Source organism: Hippopotamus amphibius, chromosome 4, assembly GCF_030028045.1.
Source record: "Hippopotamus amphibius kiboko isolate mHipAmp2 chromosome 4, mHipAmp2.hap2, whole genome shotgun sequence".
Lineage (NCBI taxonomy): Eukaryota > Metazoa > Chordata > Mammalia > Artiodactyla > Hippopotamidae > Hippopotamus > Hippopotamus amphibius.
In genome coordinates this window covers 6,785,930-6,807,386 of record NC_080189.1, presented here as the reverse complement: position 1 = coordinate 6,807,386, position 21,457 = coordinate 6,785,930, and the positions used below count along the sequence as shown (strand labels likewise).

Below are 21,457 nucleotides of genomic sequence, written 5' to 3'. Positions count from 1 at the left end.
TTTTTACTAGCCATTCAGCAGGTATGAAGTGGTGTCTCCTTGCAGTTTTGATTTCCTTCCCTAATGACTAATGATGCTGGACGTTCCTTCTCATGTTCTGCTTTGCCGTTGTGTATCTTCTGTTCAAACTGCTTTTGCTTTCCTCTTTCTTTTATTTTAATTAATTAATTAATTAATTTAACTTATTGGCTGCATTGGGTCTTCGTTGCTACACACAGGCTTTCTCTAGTTGCTGAGAGCAGAGGCTACTCTTCATTGTGGTGCCCAGGCTCCTCATTGTAGTGGCTTCTCTTGTTGTGGAGCATGGGCCGTAGGCGCATGGGCTTCAGTAGTTGTGGCACATGGGCTCAATAGTTGTGACTCACGGGCTCTAGAGCACAGGCTCATTAGTTGTGGTGCACAGGCTTAGTTGCTCCGTGGCATGTGGAATCTTCCCAGGGCAGGGCTCGATCCCGTGTCCCCTGCATTGGCAGGCGGATTCTTTACCACTGAGCCACCTAGGAAGTCCGTCTCTTTCTTTTTTTTTAAAGGAATTTTTGTTTCTTTTTAATTTACTTATTTTCTTTTATTTATTTTGGGTGTGTTGGGTCTTTGTTGCTGTGCGTGGGCTTTCTCTCGTTGTGCAAGCAGGGGCTACTCTTCATTGTGGTGTGCAGGCTTTTCATTGCAGTGGCTTCTCTCATTGCGGAGCACGGACTCTAGGCTCATGGGCTTCAGTAGTTGTAGCACACAGGCACAGTAGTTGTGGCTTGCAGGCTCTAGAGCGCAGGCTCAGTAGTAGTGGCGCATGGGCTTAGCTGCTCCTTGGCCTGTGGGATCTTCCCAGAAGAGGGATTGAACCCGTGTCCCCTGCATTGACAGGCAGATTCTTAACCACTGTGCTACCAGGGAAGTTTCAAGCTTCTTTTGCTTTCTGCCCCAGGGCTTTTCTGACCACAGAGTGCCCGTTTGACCTTCGTATAAGCACAGCTAGAAGTACAAGTGTAGGATGGAATGTAGTTAATGCCTCTTGGGGCAACCCTCAACTCCTGGGGATGGGAGCCGCAGATGAATGCTCAGCAACCCCACCCCCACCCCGCCCCGCCGCCACCACCACTGTTCACATGGAATATTATGTATAATTCTTAGAAGCAGAATGAAGCCCCCAATGCCCACAGCAGAGGCCTCTAAAATGCACCCTTCTATCAATTTTTCTTCCTCCTTGCTTCACTCTCCCAAGTCCCAAGGTCTGCTCTCTGGGGTCACTTTCTAGCACCAAGTCCTTGTCTCTGGCTCTGCTTCCAGGATGGGGTGGAGAGGGAGGAAGCCAGGCTGGATGCTTCTGCTCCAGTGCCCAGTGATTCTGTGCATCACCCTCCATTCCTGCATAGTCCTCGGACTGCCCCCGCAAGTGAGAGTCCCATCCAACAACAGTTATTGGCAAAGGGGAGAGGGATACTTAGTTAATAAAGTGGGTGACAGGAAGGGGGACTCTGGCAGGAGCAACGAGAGCTTGAATTGTTCTGGGAGAGGCCCTAAGGGGGACCCCTATTGTGCCAAGTCAGTGGGGTTCCTGAAAGGGGCTTCTAATGATCATATTCAGTTTCTGTGTGTTTCCTAGAAAACGTTCCTTCCTGCAAATCCTCTGACTTCATTTTCCTGCCCTTCCAGCTCTCACGTGTTCACCCACACCACTCCTGTGCCTCCTCACTCTCCTCCTCCAGGATCTGAATCCTTCCATTTTCTAAGTCCATCAGCCCCTGTTTAGCCCCTTCCTTTCTTTCTTGAATAGTGGGGATGAGCATCTTCAGTTCTTCATACCTTCTCCCATTCTCTAGAAAATCTAAGTCCTAGGTCAATACTAAAATCTATCTTGTCTCTCCTATACCTGGGTGTAATGCTTTCAAAGAGCATGACCAGGGAATTCAGTGGTATATCCCCCAGTGGCCAGTGGAATGCCAGTGAAGAACCTGGAAGGTATCTGGCTGTGTTGGGGAACTACTGGCCGAAACCGCCTGCCCTGGCCAGGCACCATAGTAACCACCTGCATGAGTTATCTTACTACAGGAGGTCCTGGTAAGGGACTCAGAACTAACAAGCTACCACCAACCAGAATAATTCAGGAAAGGTCAAAAGGAGAGAGCAGACGCCAGACCATACGTCCTACCAACCTCCCAGAATCCTCCTCCCTGGAATCCATCTTGGCTGAGCGATGCGTGCACCACCAGAAAGGACCCTGAGTCAGAGTGACTGGCCAGAGACAACCTGGAAACAAACCCCATCACCATAAAACCTGGGACTGCGAGCCACGTGGCAGAGCAGTCCTCCTGGGTTCCCTTACCCTGCTGTTCTCTGCCCGGGCGCCCGTTCCCAATAACGTCTCTTGCTTTGTCAGCACGTGTGTCTCCTTGGACAATTCATTTCTGAGTGTTAGACAAGAGCCCACTCTTAGGCCCTGGAAGGGGGTTTCCCTTCCTGCAACAAGTGCACCAGGGATCAACCATGGCAGGAGTGGTGACAGATCCTCAGCATGAGACCAGTGGGCATGGGCAACCCAAGCAAAGCAGCATCTCTGTCATTGTTTCAGCTAGCTCTCACTGTGTAACAGATCACCACAAACTTAAAAGAACCCCTGTTTGTTATCTCACAATTCTCTGCTTAAGGTCTGACAAGGCCACAATTAAGGTTTGGGCCAGACAAAGCTCTTCTTTGGAGGCTCTGGGGGGAGAATCCACTTCCAAACTCATTGAGGTTGTTGGCTAAATTCGGTTTCTTGTGGTTGTAGGACTGAGGTCCCCGTCACCTTGTTGGCCGTCAGCTGTCTCTGTTCCTTCTCCTTCCCCTCTGTTTTCAAGCCAGCAATAGCACATCAATTCCCCCTTATGCCTCAAATCTTTTTTACTTCCTTTCTGCCCCAAGACAGAGAAAACTCTCTGCTTTTCAAAGAGCTCAGGTGATTACATTGGGCTCACCCAGGTAGTTCAGGATAATCTTATTTTAAGGTCAATTGTGCTTACAGCATAACACAATCAAGGAAGTGGTATCTCATCATATCCACAGGTCCCGGGAGTTAGGATGGAACATCTTTGGGGGGACGGCATTTATAAATCCCTCCTCCCATATAGGGCGGCATGACTACTCAGGGTCTCAGTTTGGTTTCAAAGGCCGGGGTAGGGGGGATGCTGACTTATCAGGTGGCAAAAGGCAACCAATGATAATTATTCATTCTTAATTACATATATCCCTCAATGGGGAAGGACTGTCAGAAATAATGAGGAAAGGAAATGTGTAAAAGGACTGAAATTCCTGATAGTAAAGCAGCCATTATACTTTAATTATTCACATGATTTCTGTCCTCCCAGACAGGTTGCACTTGCTAGGCACTTGTACATTCAACTGCCGACTAGAATATCTACTTGAATATCACTTAGATATTTAAAATCACCACATCCCAAATGGTGTTCATCATCTTCCCACAATTCCACTCCTCCCCCGTTACTCTACTTATGTAATCGCTGTTTTATCCACCCTCAAAGTCTTATCCCAGTCTGTGGAGCCAGAGAAAGTAGCCGGCCAGAAGCCACACAGCTGAGCTAAGTGTTCGGGACAACACTTTTATAATAATCATTTCCTTACTTTCTGTAGTTTTACCTCTATGTATACATAATGGGAGGGCCACAAGGAAATTTTCTGGAGTGCCAGAAATTTTTTATGTCTGATCTGGGTGTTGGCTACATGGTACACATGTAAAAATACATCAAGTTGTACACTTAAGATTTCTGCACTTTACTGTCTATTATTTGTACTATTAATATACATATTATATCCATATATATTACAAGCAAAACAACACATTGTTACTATTACTTTATATAACTTTACGTCTTTTAAAGAAGATGAGAGAAGAACGGAGAGCAAATATATATATTTATAGTTTGGTTTTCTCTCTTCTATCTTTTCCCCTTTATATTCACCTTCTACTCTGCAATAGGACTGATCCAACTAATGTGCAAATTTGCCCACACCAGTCACCAGCTACAAACTTACTTCAAGTCCTTTAAGGCAGCACACAATGCCTTCCACATCCATCCCTCGTGTCTCTCCAGCATCATTTCCCACCACTTCCTGTCTTACACACCATCCCTATACACACGCTGTGCTCACCTCTCTGGCTTTGCTGAGGCTGTTTCTTATGCCCAATTTTTCTCCCTAGCAACACTCCTCTTCTCCTCCCATTTTAGTCCGCTCAGGTTGCCGTAACAAAACACCATAGACCAGGTGACTTAATCGAAATTTATTTTCTCACTGTTCTTCAGGCTGGAAGTCCAAGATCAAGGTGCCAGTATGGTCGGGTTCTGGTGAGAACTCTCTTCCTGGCTCACAGACAGCTGCCTTCTCTCTGTTTCCTCACATGGCAGAGAGAGGGGGCAAGCTCTCTGGTGTCTCTTCTTATAAGGCCACTAATCCCACCATGAGGGCACCACCCTCATGATCTCATCTTAACCTAATTACCTCCCAAAGGCCCCACATCTAAATACCATCGCATAGGGGTTACACATGAATTTGGAGGGGACACCATAGCACCATCTTTACGTGGCTAACTCCTACTTCTTGTTTTAATTGAACTTAGGCAGCACTTCCTCAGGAAATCCTTGATTAACTACCCCATCTCTTCCCACCACCACACTCTAAGGTGATAAAGCATGCTTCAACAGTCTTGTGTTTACCTCTTTCATTGCACTTTTTATTTTGTAGTTATGTTTATGGTCTGTTTCCCCATAGGCTATGGATTCCTTGAAGGCAAAGTTGCTGTTTCACTCACCTGCGCATTCCCAAACCTTGCACAGTGACTGGCAACGATGCTTTTTGAATGAATGTGAGAAAAAGTATTTCCCTCCTTGATTAAATACAGTCTGGAATCTTCAAGGTTGACATTGGCCCTAAAAATGCGAGGGAAATAGACGCAAGAACGAGCAGTCTCGCAGCTCAATCAGAGTATTTTGCCCTTACTCCAGGGCCGGGCAGAGCGTCGCGGGGACGTTACCTAGTAACCATCGCCGGGGGAGGGAGGTGGGAAGGGCGGAGCTGATTCGTCCCATCTGGGCCGCGTATTCCCGGAGCAACAGCTGCTTTGAGCCGCTTACGGAGCCTGGACTGCGCTTCCCATGATGCCCCGCCGCCTCGGGCTAGGCGCCTGCCGTAAAGCGGCTCGCTCGGCGCGACGCAAGTTTCGGTGCCAGCCGTGCGCCGGTCCGCGCTTCGCCAGCGCCGCCGCCCCCTCTGACGGGGCACGGCTGGTTCCGGGCCGCGCTCCCTCCCCGCCGGGCGGCCTCCCCTCCGGGGTCCCGGTCCCCAAGGTGGTCGCGGCCTTCTCAGGCCAGGCCGCGGGGGGAGGGGGCGGCCTGGAGGCAGTGGCGGGGTCAGCACGGGCCACCGAAAGCGGGGCCATGGAGCCCAGGGAGTCGGGGCAGGTAGGCCAGGGAGGGCCCTGGGGCCGCCCACTCCCTACCCGTAGATCCCTGATCTGGGCTCCGGCGAGGCGGACGGCACGGCCGGAGTCCTCGCAGATGAGCCAGCCTTGCAGAGAAGGACTCGCCCGCTCGCCCGCCCCTTTCTCTGCACTCGGGCGGCCGCCTCCGGGCGAGTCCCGCGCAGCCTTCCGCTCCTTCTCTGCGCGGCTGGCTTCGGCGCCCTCCGCCGCGGCCGCTCGGTGGATGCTGGGTGGATGCCCCGCTCAGGGTAGTGATGCGAAAGGGCTTCCTGTTTTCCCACGCCACCGCTTGCGTTTGGACGAGCCCCAGCGTGTGATAAGGCTTTGCGGCCGCGTAAGACCCCACTGGCAGCCAGCGGTAGAGGTCACCCAGAGGCAGGATGAGGGCTTGGCCCGGCCGAGATCCCCCTTCCCAGGAAAGGGCTGAGAAGTAAAAGACAGGTCTCTAGCATATTTCTTGCCGATTTCTGTTTGTAGTTTATCTACATCGTGGAGTATCTGAGTATTGCTTAGAAGCATATTCCATAAACTTGCTTCAGGCTTTGGGCAAGAGGCTGTGAGTTGGAAGAAAAGGTGGGGAAAAGCGCTTGAAGGTAGAGTTGACTGGGTTTGACAGTATTGCTAGAGCTTGGAGTTAGTGCCAGCAAAGACCAGCGTGGTGGCAGGCACTTGACCTGGAGACAGTGGCAGTGTTTGGGGACTGAGATCTTTCTGGATATTCTTTGATGCCAGTTCTTGAGGATTGTTTCTTCCTTGGCACAAAGGGACTGCCCTCAACAAGCGTTTTCGAGTGCATACTGAGTCTCTCCTTTAAAAAAAAAAATTGCTCTTTTAATCAACATTTGAGATCAGTGATTTAACTTGATGGAGATGCTGGAAGTACAAGGATAAATATGAAATGACCACTTTCCTCCAGGAGCTCTCCTGCAATTTTCACTTCAAGAACATGGACAAGCCGGGAAGGGTGGTCCCACAGATGAAAGAGAGGAAGGATAATGAGGTTATTTTGATGCCGTACTTTTTCCTGGAAAGACTGGGAAAGACTCTGAATTACAAAAGAAGTTACTCCTGTTCGAGCATCTCTTCCATACTCTCGTCCTCTCTGCAAGCTACAGTGATGCATTTTCCCCGTGAAACAACCTGTAAACAGTCCATGACAATAAAGCTCAACAGAACCTAACCAGAGGAAGATTGAAGGTGAACTGCGTGCCAGCCTCATACTAAGCACTTTAGGGAATACCAAAAAAGTAAAGGAAATGGCCCTTACCCTCAGGTAATATCCTGAGGTTTAATTTAGACTGCACCTGATTTTGGACAGAGGGGGAGCAAAATTTAGTGGGGAAGAAGGGCTATAAACAATTGGCATTGAAAATTGGAATTAGTGATTTGAGGCTGATTTCAAGCTATCCTCTTCAGTTATAGGCTTTCGTAGCCTCTAGTGTGAAAAGAGAGAAATGCAAATATTTGGGGAGGTGGAGGAGAAACTCGATGTCTTTTTCAGGCCCAATCACTAATGGAAAACCCTGGGGACTGGAAATTTCACTCTTGATTCTAATCTTGATGGCAGGGTGTCTCAAAAGGACACCCTTCCCAGATGCATCAGTTTTTTAACCTAGGGAATGAGACTGTTATCCAAAGATGAAATAAAGTGATTGCAGAACAAACTAGAAGTGTAAGATGTATTGCAGACAAGTGACAATAACTGAGGCCTGGGTGGAATAGCTGTGCTGTTCTGAAGTTCCATTCGTAATATCACTTTTTTGGTTCAAAGCTGGAAGACTGCAGGTCCACCTGAGGTAGTAGCTTGGTCAATTATTAGAATCTTCCTTTGGTGCTATTGTGTGATATTTATTAACTAAAAGCAGTCTTGGCCTGTTGGATTGGGTGTGGGATATCTTGCTTGTCATTGGCAGAGTAATGGACAGAGGACAAAGACTTTTCCCCATCCCTCTGTCCCATTGTCCTGTTTATTTTCTTCCCAGCCCTTATCCCACTATATAAAATTCTCACATTTATTTGTTTATTTATATGTTTGCTGACTTCGTTGTCTGCTGTATCCCCAGCTAGACTAGTGGAGAGGTACCTGGCATGTAATAGGTTCTCGGTATTTTTTGAATGAATGACTCAAAATAGCATCTCTACAGGAGCCCTTTTGCTGTAGGTGTGGGTGCTGTGAAGAACACTGTAGTCTGACACCTCATGTGCCCTCTGGGAGACTATTGTTGGTGCTGCCAAGTAGGAGTATTTAGTGTGTATGTATTTATTTATCTCTGGTTCCTGGTCACCCCCCTGGCACCGCCTGCCCTTCTGTTAGAAGTGATCATTCCCTTCTCATTTGCCTCTCGACCCAGTTTTATTATTGCCCTTACATCATAGTTGTCTCTCACCGCCTGATGGGTTTTAATATCCTTGGCAAATAGAGACAGTGTCTTTTATGTCTTAGGATCTCCAAGCACTTAGAAACAAATAAACTCTGTTGAATGAAAAAAGTGAACTAAGTGCCTATGAAATATTTTCTGTATAATGTGGTGGTGGGGAAAGGGGTGGTGATGGTGAAGGGGGTTCTAAAATAAGGCAGTCAGCATAGGCTTCCTGTGGACCAGGCACCATGAGGGGTATAAAGCCTTCCTTGCTCAGGGGAAGGGGAAGTAGAAGTGCTTGGTCTAGGTGGGCAGGAAATCCCTTTCAAAAGACATGGAATGTGAGTAGAAACTTGATGAGTGGGTGGGAGAAAGTGGGCAGAGTCAGGGAATCTAAAGATTGGGTATGTAGAGGGAGGAAAGGTACAAGGTATGTTGAGTGGTTGCAGTTATACTAGTCTGACTGTAGATGGGGCAATACCTAGAGCTGAGGTTAGGAAGGTAAGTTAGGTTCAGATCCAGGGGACTTGGTGCTGGGCTGAGAACTCAGCTCTACCTTATAGACAGTGGGAATCACTAAAATAGAACATCCAGAGATATTCCTTGCTTTCTATGTAGGTAACAAGTTCCTCTTACTCAAGCAGATTTGTGTTTTCTTTACATTGCAGTCATCTGAAGCCTCTTGCCATAATATTGGTTAATAGAGAGCTACCAGGGTTAGGGTAATTAACTGTTGTTGGAAAGACACTTCTGTATTATCTAAACATTCAGCCCTGGCCATATTCTTCATCCTTGTGGTGCTCATAGAATGATGGGTCCACTCGCTATCATTATGCCCACCTGTTCCCTCAGGAAGATAGGGTGAATGGGAATGAATAGGGAACTCTGCTTGCCCTCAGTCACAAACTCTAACCTGCCCGGATCGGAACAGCTCGCCCTGTAGTCCTGCTGTACCTGGTGTCCTGGGATCTGCCTTCAGTATGATCTCGAGGATTTCTTCCCTTCTCCCCACGCGGGCTCTCCTTAGGCCATATTTTGTGTGTACCCCTCTCCTGTCTGACCACCTGCTTTTAGTGGACCCCATCCCACAGCAGGTTTTTGGAATTATAATCACATTTTGCTTTGGAAGACACTGAGAGCAAACAGTTATTTAAAATACACATTGGCATATATAATTGGCACGTACACATTGGCAGTACAATTCCATTTTTGGTTTTAAAACTGTTCATTCATACATCTTCATAGACAAAAGCCTGAAAGGTTACATACCAAATGTCAAGAATAATTCTTTTTCAGTAAGGAGATTGTGGGTGATCTTAAAACATCTTTTCTGCTTATTGTCAATTTTCTGTAGTAAACATATATTGACTCATAAGAAAAATATTCAGATTATATTAAAATATACAAATCAATAGTGACTGATGAGAATTATCTGTATTGTTTTTCTAAAGAAGCTCCTATGGTGAAGTTAAAATAGATATTTCATGTGCTTGAAATTTGAGTATAAAGTTACCGACAATTTTAAACAAATATACTAGAACTTGTTATAAATGGAAATGACTGTGTCCCCTTTAGAGTTGGCACTTTGGAAAGACTTATACTTATTGCAAGGAGGCTATTTCCCAAAATGTTTTCCGTTGGGGGTGGGGGATTTCCTTTCTGTTGATAATTTTATTTATTTTTTCAGTTCTTTGACTAGCTGAAAAATTGCTGGTGGTATGAAATTTAAAAGGATAAACAGCAACAGATTATGACTGTTTTCTGGTTATTTCTTTTATAACTGCTTGTTTCATGGCTGTAATATCTTACCTCTTTGAGGCTATTGATGATAGTTTTGTTTTTTAAAGGTTTTTTTTTCTCCATGGCCCACGTCTTTCCTCAGTGCCTCCTCCCCCTTGCCCCCACCCCCACCCCCACCCCATCTGTTTTGGTCTCTGTCAGACCTGTTAGAGCCTTTCTTCAGATGCCTGGTAGTCCAGCTGTTTGCTGACACTTAACAGTGGGAAACCAGAATTCTAACTGGAAGCTCTGAGCACATGCTAACTTGGAGCCTGGCTAGGAGATCTGGGCAGGCATTTGTTGGCGAACAGCTTTACCCAAATTCTTTTTTTTTTTTTTTTAAATAAATACAGGCTTTGGCACATATTAATAACCCAGTAAATGTTTCCTTTTTAAAAATTTATTTTTATTTATTTATTTGGTTGTGCTGGGTCTTAGTTGCAGCATGTGTGCCCCTTAGTTGCAGCTGGCAGACTCCTTAGTTGCTGCTCACTGGCTCCTTAGTTGTAGCATGTGAACTCTTGGTTGTGGCATGCATGTGTTCCCTGACCAGGGATCCAACCCAGGCCCCCTGAATTGGGAGTGTAAGTCTTAACTTCTGTGCCACCAGGGAAGTCCCTCCCCAAATTCTTATTATTTTAGCCTCACTGCCTTCACTCCGAGGCCAGGGTTCCTGGGGCTGCCAGATCCTGAGTCCTTTGGGGATTTAGCAGTGTAAATTGGGATGTTTCTCTGTTTGCGCACTGCTGGGTGAGGGTATGATTTTCTTGGATCTGCTTAGATACTACTTTTTCATCTGCTTTTCAGTTAACAAAATTGTACTGTTATTGTCCCCTTGTTGTGTTGTCCATCCTAGAGGGTGTTTTGTTTGGTGGTTTTATGGGGGCACAGTGTCTTTTAAGTTCACAGAAGGAAGCAAAATTCAATGTACTTGTTCAGTCTGCCATCTTAATCCAGAACTCCCCGAAACATTTTCTGAATTTCCTTGCCCCTTTTTGGTGGAACAGAGCTCCTTGCCAAGCCCCATGGAATGTAGTTCTCAGCTCTAAAGCTTTGCTTCTCTTAATCACTGACCACATTCACAGATGTAGTTCTCAGTGACATCTGACTATTTCCAGAAATCTTCCTAAGTGAAGATTTACCACATTCAAGATTTTGCAGAAAATTGCTGCTGATGCCTGGGCTGAGAAGTAGTGGGTCCTGTGGGAAGACAGGTGAGGAGCATGCAGGGAAAGGAGTGTGAGAGTCTGGAGCTGGCCTTCATTATGACACTTCTGTTTCAGTGTGTGGTCCTTCCTGGAAGAATGGGCCTCATTCCCACTGTGACTTGCACACAGGGGGTGAGAGCCATGCGGTATAGGTCCTGTGTGGAGATTGACAGTGCTCCCCTCTCTGAGTCTGATCTGTTCCCAGAGTAGGGGTGCCCTCAGGTGGTTGTGAACACAGGTGTGGAAGACTAGGAAGAAGTTGGTGCTTAGCTGGTGTCATTTTTCCTTCTAGGCTCCTGTGACGTTTGATGACATCACGGTGTGCTTGCTCCAGGAGGAGTGGATGCTGCTGAGTCAGCAGCAGAAGGAGATGTGTGGTTCTGACGAGCTGGTGGCACCACTGGGCATGGGCTCCTCTTCACGTTCCCACGGCCTGAATCTAGGTCAGCATTCCCGACCGGGTCTAACTGTGACACACTTGAGGATTTTCTGGAATCTGACCATTTTTTTCCAGGCATCTTTACACTGTTTATCCATTCATTCCCATGTCTGACGTAACTGCACACGGATTCACACACCACCCTTTCTCTTTTCCACTTAAATTGGCCAAGAGAACTGGGAAAATGGGACGTGGCAAGGTTAGACCTGGATGCTTCAGAACATCCCGGGGTGCTGGGGGGGAAGCCCATCTGCGGACTGTGGCGCTGCAGGGTGAATTTTGTTTCCGTGCCCAGAGGACACTGGAGGTGGTGGGCGGTGGTGGAACGAGCCTCAGATCTGCAGCGTGGGCATCTGGTCTCCATCCCAGCTCTGCCACGGGGTACTGGCCAAGCCCATGAGCCTTTTCACGCCTTGGTTTCTTTCTTCACAGGCTTGTCGTAGAGGTTTCATGAAATAAAGCAGCTTAAAACTTTGTGCCCGTGTAGGTAGTTTTCATCTTTTCTATTTTCTGAGTGTGCTTTCTCTGCCTGTGTGGCTGGACTTCCTGTACTGTGGACAGAGATGCGTCTGTGTCACCGTGTGTACACACATATGTGCTCTTTCTGATTTCAGTTTGATGACCATCCGCCGTGCCCTTCTTTGCTTCTTTTCGTCTTTGCCCCCGTCTAGGGGTCGTGGGGACAGCAGCCCCCGCTCTCTGGGTGGAGGCGTTGTCCTCTTCGTGTCTACTAAAGCAGTTTGAAAACCGAGGATTCTTTTAAACCAGAAGTTGCAAAGTAGCAGCTCGTGGGCCAGATGTGGCCTCCACCTTTTTAAACTTTTTTCTTTCTTTCATCTCTTTTGTTTGGCTTCTTTAAAATATTTAAGTAAGTTGCCAATGTTTAGCCATGGGGAGGTTTTCACATAGAAATGTGATTTCTGGCTTCTCTTGAAAACTGCGATGGTCTGGCCATGCTGACCCTGCTTTCGTCTGGCGGCCCCTCCTGGATTGGAGCAGCTGCCCCTACACCTGCGTTCAAATCCATGGTCTCCCACCCCCGCCTGGTTTCCTCAGATTATTGTCTGGTCCTGCTCAGCATTTGAGTTTGAACCAATAATGTTCATACCTTTTTAGCCTATGTGACCTGGATCCACCCTCATAGTGCTTCTCTCTGTTCCTGACTCAGGACCAACTATTGCCAGCCCAGAGCTGTTCTATAAATTTGAGCGAGGGCCAGAGCCATGGCTAGCCAAGGTCCAGGGCCAGAGGAATCTCTTGAGCCCCCACCCAGGTGCGTGTGGACCTGCCCCGGGAGGAGGGGTCGTTAGCTGGAGGGAGGGCGTCCTGGGCCCCCAGACTCCAGTCTTTTCCTCTGTCTCTCCCTGTTCCCCACCAGTTAGACACGAATGCTCTTCTTCCCCCAACTGTCACCTCATCTCAGATAAACACACCTCCCTCAGTGTGATTCTCCAAATTCTCATCTCCCTTTATTTTATTTCTACCTGAGAGTAGATGTTTATGTATAATTATATATTCTAAGTCCCATGAAGGCATGACTTGGTGTTACTACTGTAATCCCGGTGCCGAGGACAATACGTGGCATGTAGTTGTGTAGTAGGTAATCACGGGTAAATAAACAGATGGCTGCTAAGTCCTAGGGTTGATGTTTGCTTTCCTCCTTTGATAAGCATGTCTGTTCAGGGATTGGCTTGACCAGAGCCAGGCCAGATGGCATCTGTCACTGTGCAAGATGACTGTTAACCCAGCCCCTCCTGCGGGAGAAAAGGGAGGTGAAACAAGTTCCTCCATGAATCGAATTGCGGAAGTTTACTCTCCCTTGTGCTCTGTCGCAGATGGACCACAAGGAGCCCTAGACTTCACAGATACTAATTTATTTTGGTTTGCTTTCACTGTGCTTGGCTCTTAACTTTGAGCCTATTGACTCTTCATAAGTAGCTTTGTGCTTCCGGGCTTGGCTACAATTTCATAAACTGGCTGGTCCATTGGCCTGGAGCAGATACTGTTGAGTCCTTGCCCGCTGGGCATGAAACTTGTTGGTGCATAATCGATGGCTTCAGAGGAGTTAGGATTGTCTAAGCTGCATTTCCACTAAGGAGTGAATAAAGAAACTTCTGGTTTAGCTTAAAGAAGGAAAATCTTAGTGAGGTCATGGGAGTTTTCACCTCTTGGAAGGATTGTGGTGTGAGAGAGAGCTGAAGTAGCACTCCTGAGGGTAAAGTACTTAAAGATGGATTGCAGCTCAAGGAAAACTCTCAGGGGACCAAAATTGCCTGCCCGGGAGGTAGGTCACTCTCTTGCTCTAATGGTACATGAGCAAAGTGCAGATGCCTGTCTGGCAGGGGTACTGAAGAGGGGGGTTCCTCCTGAGTGTGGAGTTGCAGTGTTTGCTTTAATTACCTTTTTAACCCTACATTCTCTTAGTTCGGTGTTCTTATCCAGAAATAAGTCTGCTCTCCTGAAGATTGTGCCAATGTCTTAGGTTGCAGAGATCAAATTGCAGAGATCTCTTTTTAGCCAGGTGTATCTGTCCTTTATATATTTAAAAAACAAAAAACAAAACTGTTTTTGTAAAGCCCATTTGGTTTCTTCTGGGTTAGGCAAGGTGGGCCTAGGGGCTGAGGGCTGGAGAGAAGAGAACACGGGCACAGGCTGTCACTTTGTGGGTGTGGTTCCAGCTTTCATAGTCCATGGATCTGAGTGCCGCTGTGAGTTGCAGTGACTCGACCTGTAGGATTTCAGAGAAAATTCCATCTCTCTCTCTTTTTTTAAAAAATACTTATTTATTTATTTGGCTGCATCAGGGCTTAGTTGCAGCACGTGGGCTCCCTCATTGTGGTGCGTGGGCTCTTCGTTTTGGCGCACGGGGCTCCAGAGCACGTGGGCTCAGTAGTTGTGGTGAGTGGACCCTCTAGTTGTGGCACGTGGGCTCTAGAGCATGTGGGCTTAGTTACCCCATGGCCTGTGGGATCTCAGTTCCCTAAGCAGAGATCAAACCCGTGTCCCCTGCATTAGAAGGCAGATTATTAACCACTGGACCACCAGGGAAGTCCCTATCTGTCTCTTTTTTTCTAAAGGAAAAAAAAGGATGGGCTTCGTGGAAGAAATGGACATGCAAAGTCCAGCCAGAGAAGCTGGACTCTACCTGCCTCCTCAGAAGAAAGCCTGTCCTTCCCACTTGAGCTCAGAGAGTGGCAGCATCCCGGGAGACTGCACAGGAAGCAGCAGAAAAGCCTCGAAACCCCGGTCCATCCAGAAGTCGTGGTTTGCTCAGTTCCCGTGGTTGGTCATGAATGAGGAGCGGACGGCTCTCTTTTGCTCTGCCTGCCGAGAATACCCATCTGTCCGGGACAAACGGTCAAAATTAATAGAAGGTTACACGGGACCATTCAAGGTGGAGACTCTCAAATACCACGCCAAGAGCAAGGCCCACGTGTTCTGTGTCAAGGCCCTGGCGGCTCGGGACCCCATCTGGGCGGCCCGTTTCCGGAGCATCCGCGATGTGTCTGGCGAGGTACTGGCTGGCCCAGGGCACCTCTTCACTGCAGGTTATCCCCTGTTTTACCCCCCAGGGCCTCTGGAGGCCTACGATAATGTGGCCCAGCTCCTGCCCAGCTCGAGAGCCGCCCTGGAGGACCCTGCATTGTACCTGGATTGCATTCCTGATTTCAGGCACAAAGGAATTGATGACATCCGCAGCTCCTCAGACGTTGTTAACATTTTGTGTAACGACCCTGCTGAACCCTGTGGCCAGGTAATGTGTTTGTAATGCTTGCTCAAGGGGAAGGATTCCATGCTGAGAACAATGTATATTGCATGATGATGGTGGAAAAATTACATTAGCCATAACTGCTGCTAACATTATCATGTTACGATAGGCTCACATGCTTATAATGTGCTCAGTGTTTTAAGTGCTTTACATGTATTATCTCCTTTGTTTACAGCAATAGCCCCACTAGTGTCATTTCCTTTTGGCAGATAACAAAGCATGATTAGTGGGGCTGAATCCTCCAACTTCTGACATAAAGAGAACACCTGAATTCAGAACAGTAATCTTCATCCAGAATCCAAAACGACCACAGAGCTCAAGAAATAACCCACAGCCACAAAACAGCCACAGAGCACTTAAACAATCAATGTAAAAAAAAAAGTTTGATCTTTAACTTTGAAATCATGTAGCACTTTTAAACATTGCAGAGTTTCTTCAGATGTGTCCTTTTATGTAAGGATTTTAATGCTGCTCTGAGGCAGGTGGAGCAAGCCTAGTTAAACTCATCTTGTTGGGCAACAACTAAGACTCAGGGGGCAGTGGGGTAGCCAGAGCACAAGGGTTCTTGTGGCAGTGACCTCCCCCCAGAGCCCCTGACCGCCAGCCCAGTGCTTTCCTTCTAGTCCCTGAAGCACCAGTGGGCCCTCAAAGACTCTAGTTCTCACCTCAGGTTTTTTTTGTAAAATAAAATAGGTCTATTTTCTAATTCTTTGGAAAATTGGCCTACAAGGAAACTGTATTAATTGGAATCTTTGAGTAACCAGATCCATCCCCCTGTCTCGACTATTCCATAGAAGCGGGATTTTGCTACAGGTCATTTTGAGAAACCCCTCTAGCATTCCAGTGAGGAGAGCTCAGACGGGCCTCGTACCTAACGTCATAGGTAAAGTTGGTAAGCTCAGATTTTTATGGATCCAGAAAAGTGACAAAGCTCATCTCCCTTCATGTTCATGTTCCTTCTAGTTTTTAGTATTAGAAGCTAATACACAGGTCTAACGTTTTATAATCTGAATCCCTTTAGCAGTAAAGTGTGTGTTAACCTCATCACGGAATATGAGCATCTTTAGTTCCTTTTTACTGCTTCTTCCTTCCCTCCCAGTGGGGAGCCTTAACAGGGGCTTCTAGAGGTAGTGGGCCACCTTTGCAGGTGCGGATGAGTAGAAGGCCCGCCTTGGGGCTGTAAAGGTCACAGTGCAGCCATGAGGCTCTGCAAGACCCCTGTTCCTCAGTGCATTTTCCTTTCCTTCCAGGAAAGAAGAGGAAGGGTCTTTCCTTCCTTCCAGGATCACATTGAAGTTCATTTGGTTTTTACCTGCTAACTCTGGGCCACATACATTTGCCTCTTTGACTTTCAGTGGATAAATGAATTCCTCAGAGTGCATCTGGGCCTCTTGGCAGGCTTCCCAGGAGAAACAGGCCTTGAGCAGGACCCCGGAAGTATCATGCTGGGTGTCCGATGTGAGAGGAGTGTTGAGTGACTGCTACTCTTTGTTGCAGGATCCTTCTGAAGAGGGGCTGTTTGAGGAGGTTCCCATGGTGTTTGAGGAGCTCCCGGTGGTGTTTGAGGATGTGGCGGTGTATTTCACCCGGGAGGAGTGGGGCGCGCTAGACAAGCGGCAGAAGGAGCTGTACAGAGACGTGATGCGGATGAATTATGAGCTGTTGGCGTCCCTGGGTAAAGATTCGTGCAGACCTTTGTTTGCCACCATCACTTGACGTGGGAGGCCCACGAAGGCAGCCATGGCTTGTGGTCATCTTCCCATTTCTGCCCTCTGACTGTGCGTAGGCAGAGAGCGATTACATCTTTGCGTCTCAGAGCTCTCCCTGCTTCGGGATACTGTGCTTTACCTCCCCTTCATCCACCCATCGTCATCCATCTGCCACCAAACATTATTGAGCACCTACCACGTGCTGGATGAACGTGAATGGGTCATGGTCTCTGCTCTCAAGGGGCTGGCAGGTTTATGGGAGAGACAGATGCTTTAATAAGAAACTATGAAATAACACCAGCTCCATAAAAGAGATTCAGGAAAGGTAGCCTGGAAAAGAATGACTTAATTTAGCCGGGCACCCGAGGGAGGGTTAAGGACAGTCTTTACAGAGTATCAGATGTTCTAACTGAGTTGGAAACTCAGGTGCACAGGGAGGGGGATGGGCATGTAGACATGACAGAGGTAGGGACAGCATGAGCAAAGGCAGGGAGGCGAGAAAGGGCCTCCAAGTGGACTCCTGGATTCCTCCCTCTACCTTGTGCCAGGGCTGCTTCATCAAGGGGCCAGCTGGGTGGGCGTCTCGGCCTGGCTGTCACCAGCTTATAGGCCCTGGAGGATGGGGAACAGCATGTGCGGTTCTTACCTTCCCAGAAGAGGCTCATCTCCTGCATCTGCTTCTTGTTCTTGTCTTTGCCTCCTTTTTCCATCAGGCACCCAGGATTTTCATGTGGTGAAGAGACAGCTTTCATCTTATAAAGCTGTTATTTATTATTTTTATACTAGCGCATATTGTAACAGAAGCCTTGCAGAACAGGCTGCTGTACATAACTTAGGAATTCCAGCTGTGACCTGTATCGTGACTTCTACAGAATAAGAAACCAGAATATTTGTAGCTTACCTGATGTCACGTCCCCGGCTCCCACTGCCTTTCCACGTGCAGCTGAGATGGGGTTATTTTCCAAACATACTTGACCTATATACTACTTGTTTTTATCATTAGTCGCAATACTTAGACGGCTCCCCAAACATTCAGAAAGGATGTGAAAAATTGTTTCCTTATGAGAATAGAGGTGTTGTAATTGTGTCCCGGGCCAAGGCGCTTGTACCAAGTGCAACTTCAAAGAGCATCACTACCACCGACAGTGTTTGGGGGTTGGGGGGGATTCGTTTTTAAGAAACACCCACTTACAAGAAGCTGGCTTTTCCTTTGAAGGAGTGAGCATGGGGATACGCTCTGACTTTTGGAGCCCTGTGGAAAGTCGTGGGGACAGTGGTGGGTGACAGTGGTCACCAGTTGTCTCCCACAGCGTGGGCCTGACTTGTATTGTGCAGCCGGACAGTGTCACCTAAGCATTTTATCATTTTTTTTTTAACTTCTGTTTGTTAGGAAGTGGGGAAATCTTAACTAACTGGGGGAAATTAAGGGACAGTTCAGCCTTGGTTAAGTTTTGCTAGGATGAACAATAAATAGAATCCGAAGAAGGGTAATTAATTTTGCTTGAGGGTTGAGGGCAGGAATCACGGAAGGCTTTATAGGGGATGGGGCCGTCCTCTTCAGTTGTCTGTGAAGTTAAAATGGGTACAGGGGTCTAGAAACGGAATTGCATATGTGTGATTCCTTTTCGCTACTTTAATTAGGTCTCCAGCTATTATCCTTTACTGTCCTCCAGTTGAGACAGTTTTTCATGTTTGAGATACAAGAGCATTTTAAGGAGCCTTGAGGATATAACTGGGGCCAAAAGTAAATGATTTATATGTTTAAAAATAACCCTTTAAAGGGTATCAGGCTGATAGCTGGGATATAAAACAGTGTTGAAATGTAGTGAACCTCCCTAATTATTATTTTTGCTTTGACAAAGTTTTTTTTTCTTCAATACTTTATCTTCCTGTGACAAGAATTTTAAAATTTGAAAACCTAATATTATTTGGCATTATCTTTTAATTGTTTTTTGTAAACAGAACTTCTTGGAGTGAACTTAATTTTTGAAAAAGAAAAATTTCTTTTATCTTGAAATACTGTGATCTGCTTATATTGAGTGTTACAGGAAGCCTTTATGTTTTATTCTTATGTCTGGAAATAATAATAGGGCCTTTTGCTGTTGACTGAGCACCTACCAGAGGCCATGTCGAGTGTCTTGCATATTTCCTCTCTAATCCTTAGACCAAACCTGTAAAGCAGGTAGTGGTAGTATTTTCAGATGAGAAAACAGCTCAACAGCCTTGAGAATCTAATCCATTTAGCTGAAAAATGGCTAAACTGAAATTCTTACTGTTCTGCCTATTGCGTATGCATTCGACTCAGATAAAATTCCTGCTTTGTATATGTTTATTACCAATTGGACTCCATTTCTTTTAGTTTCAAGATTTGTGCTAACCATGTTGTTAGTATTAAAGTAACAATAGCACCAAGTTTAATATAAGATTATTTAAAAATTCAAACGGTATTAGAATTTTTTAGAAGTCTCCACTCCCATCCCCAGTCCCCCTTGCAGGAGGGTTAGTAGTTTGGCATGGGCGCCGCCTCAGACCTTCTCTGTAGGTCCCTGTTAGGGTTCTCGCCTCTGCCTCTGTGAGAACTGAGGTGCAGAAAGGGGCTGATGCCCAGGGGTGAGAGGTTGTGGTGCTTCAGCTCAGCTCAGCTCAGGTCATGGGTCTCTGTGGTCTGGTGGTCATCACGCTACGTTGCAGCACATTCATGCCGTTGAGTCCTTTTGCTGTTATCATTTGAGAAAACCCAGCTAATTCTTCCGTTGCTCTTATTAGGATTTACAATGCAGGTTTGTTCCTTTGGATTTTATAATTATTGTACCTGTTTTTAAAAAGACAGTCTCAATTTGATGCAGTTACATTTAATATTAATTTGTCAGTTATGGGGTAAATTGTGTCGACTAAAGCTTTTCAGCTGACGGTAGTTTCCAGGTTGGGTCCACTCACCTGTCACAGCCTCCTTGGCCTCACCAGCTGTCTTATCAATAGGACTGGACTTGCAGAGGACAGTCATTTTGATTATGGAGAAAAGAAGAGGTTTATGTTGTTTTTAATGCTTTCCTGTGTCAGCCTTTACTTTTGTGGACTTGCTAATTTAGAACTATTTAATTTATCACTCTGTAGAGTTCCAACTGTTCTTTATTTCTGTACTTTAGATTCTGGTTTCAAACTTTGGCCATATTTGGTGATGTCTCTTGCTTGCTTCCCTCCCCAAAAAAGAAAACAATACATTTCACTGTTAAGAAACTAATATTTGTTTAGTTTCTTAGACAGGCTAGTATAGGGACTGTGTGGTAACCCTCGCTTGTACTAGGAAAGGTGTCATCATATGCGGAGTGGCAGGTCACTCAGTTCAAGTGGGCATTGCTTTTTCTACAGGTGAAGTCATCAACTACAGTGAGACCTCACATAGCTGGGGGAAGAAGTCATGTTGCTAAGTGGAAAGCAAAACTGAGTGGGAGAGCCCTCGGTGAGATGAGCAGGAGTTAGAGTGGCTCATATGGTGTCTAGGAGGCCAGCTGCTGTATGGTGGGCCATATACAGCCTCCAGGTGGAGGCCGTGCTGAGCTAGAGAGAGAGGAACCAAGGCCAGGTGCCAGAGTGGCCGTCTCCAAGCTGGTTCATTGGCAGGCCTGCCAACCTTGGGATGAAGTTAGCCTGAAAGTATCAGGATCTGTCTTTGTAAGCCAGACCATTTTTATGGACTTTTATGGAGTGTATGAGTGTGTGAGCGCTCACATGCATGTGTATATGGGCACATGCTATATTTATGTCTTCTTAGTCACTTTTTCATTGCTAAGATATAGGAAAATCTGTTTGAAAACTCCCTTCTGTTTCACTTGTTCTGAATAGAACAAAAAGAAAAGGTTTCTGGCAACATTTCAGTCATAGCTTCAAAGAAGTTTGACTGGGGTACAGCACTTCTGGGGCCAGTGTGGTGGTGCTAGGGGTAATCAAAGGTGATCAGTCTCCAGGGGAATATAACTGAGGCAGACACATTCAGGACAGTCAGTCTCATGTACGTTTTCAGTTAGTCTTTAAAAATATTTCTTCATAATTATGTTTTTTTAATCGAAGTAGTTCTCATGAGACATACAACAAAAAATGACAGTTCCCACCATTCTTTGTTGCTGAGTCCTCTTCCCCAAAATTTTTTAGCTGTTTCTTCCAGTAACTTGTTTCATTATTTCTAAGAAACATATGTAAACATTATTTTTAAACGCATGAACTTCAGTAGGATTCACTCATAAAATAGCTTCACCCTTTTCCATCATCACTGGTTTGGATCAGCTCTTTGGGGATTTTCTTTCTCACCCTTCAGGTTGTCAAAAGAAAACTCAGAGCTTCACTTGATATGAATGTTTTATTGAGCAAGAAGCAAACTGTCATGAACTGGGAGACTTCAAACCCAAAGTGGTTAAAAGCTTGGCTCTCAGCAGTTAAAGCTCAGTTTATAAAGCATGAATGAAGAAGTATATTGTTTTTATAATTGTGATTATATTCTCTTTGGGGTAGTAGCACTGTGTACCTTTTCTTGTGTGTGGCTGATTGCTCAGAAGCTGTAAGGCCACTCTGACGTGAAGGAAACTTAAATTTTGTTTAAGACCAGAGTCAGCATTTGAGGAAATCAGACAGCTTAAGATTTGGTCATGCGATTATGAGTGTTTGGTCCAGGGGTCTATTCAAGTTGTGGCCTCCATTTTGGTTTCTCTTTAGAGGGTGAAACGTGGGG

General features: G+C 46.3%; 1 protein-coding gene across 7 annotated transcripts in view; it reads left to right on the top strand.

Annotated features, from left to right (window-relative positions):
• The first annotated feature begins 5,226 nt into the window (after positions 1 to 5,226).
• Positions 5,227 to 21,457, top strand: part of ZNF862 (zinc finger protein 862) — a 33,858-nt gene continuing 17,627 nt past the window's right edge. Inside the window, exons 1-5 of one of the 7 annotated variants that reach the window (XM_057731801.1) lie at positions 5,227 to 5,450; positions 11,110 to 11,260; positions 12,425 to 12,529; positions 14,829 to 15,010; positions 16,523 to 16,700. In XM_057731801.1, the coding sequence (XP_057587784.1) occupies positions 5,427 to 5,450; positions 11,110 to 11,260; positions 12,425 to 12,529; positions 14,829 to 15,010; positions 16,523 to 16,700 (640 nt within the window). In that variant the 5' untranslated portion in view covers positions 5,227 to 5,426. Of the gene's footprint in view, positions 5,451 to 5,893; positions 6,668 to 11,109; positions 11,261 to 12,424; positions 12,530 to 14,333; positions 15,011 to 16,522; positions 16,701 to 21,457 lie in introns of those variants that run through there. The other 6 variants (XM_057731796.1, XM_057731797.1, XM_057731799.1 and 3 more) reach the window with 6 other exon arrangements.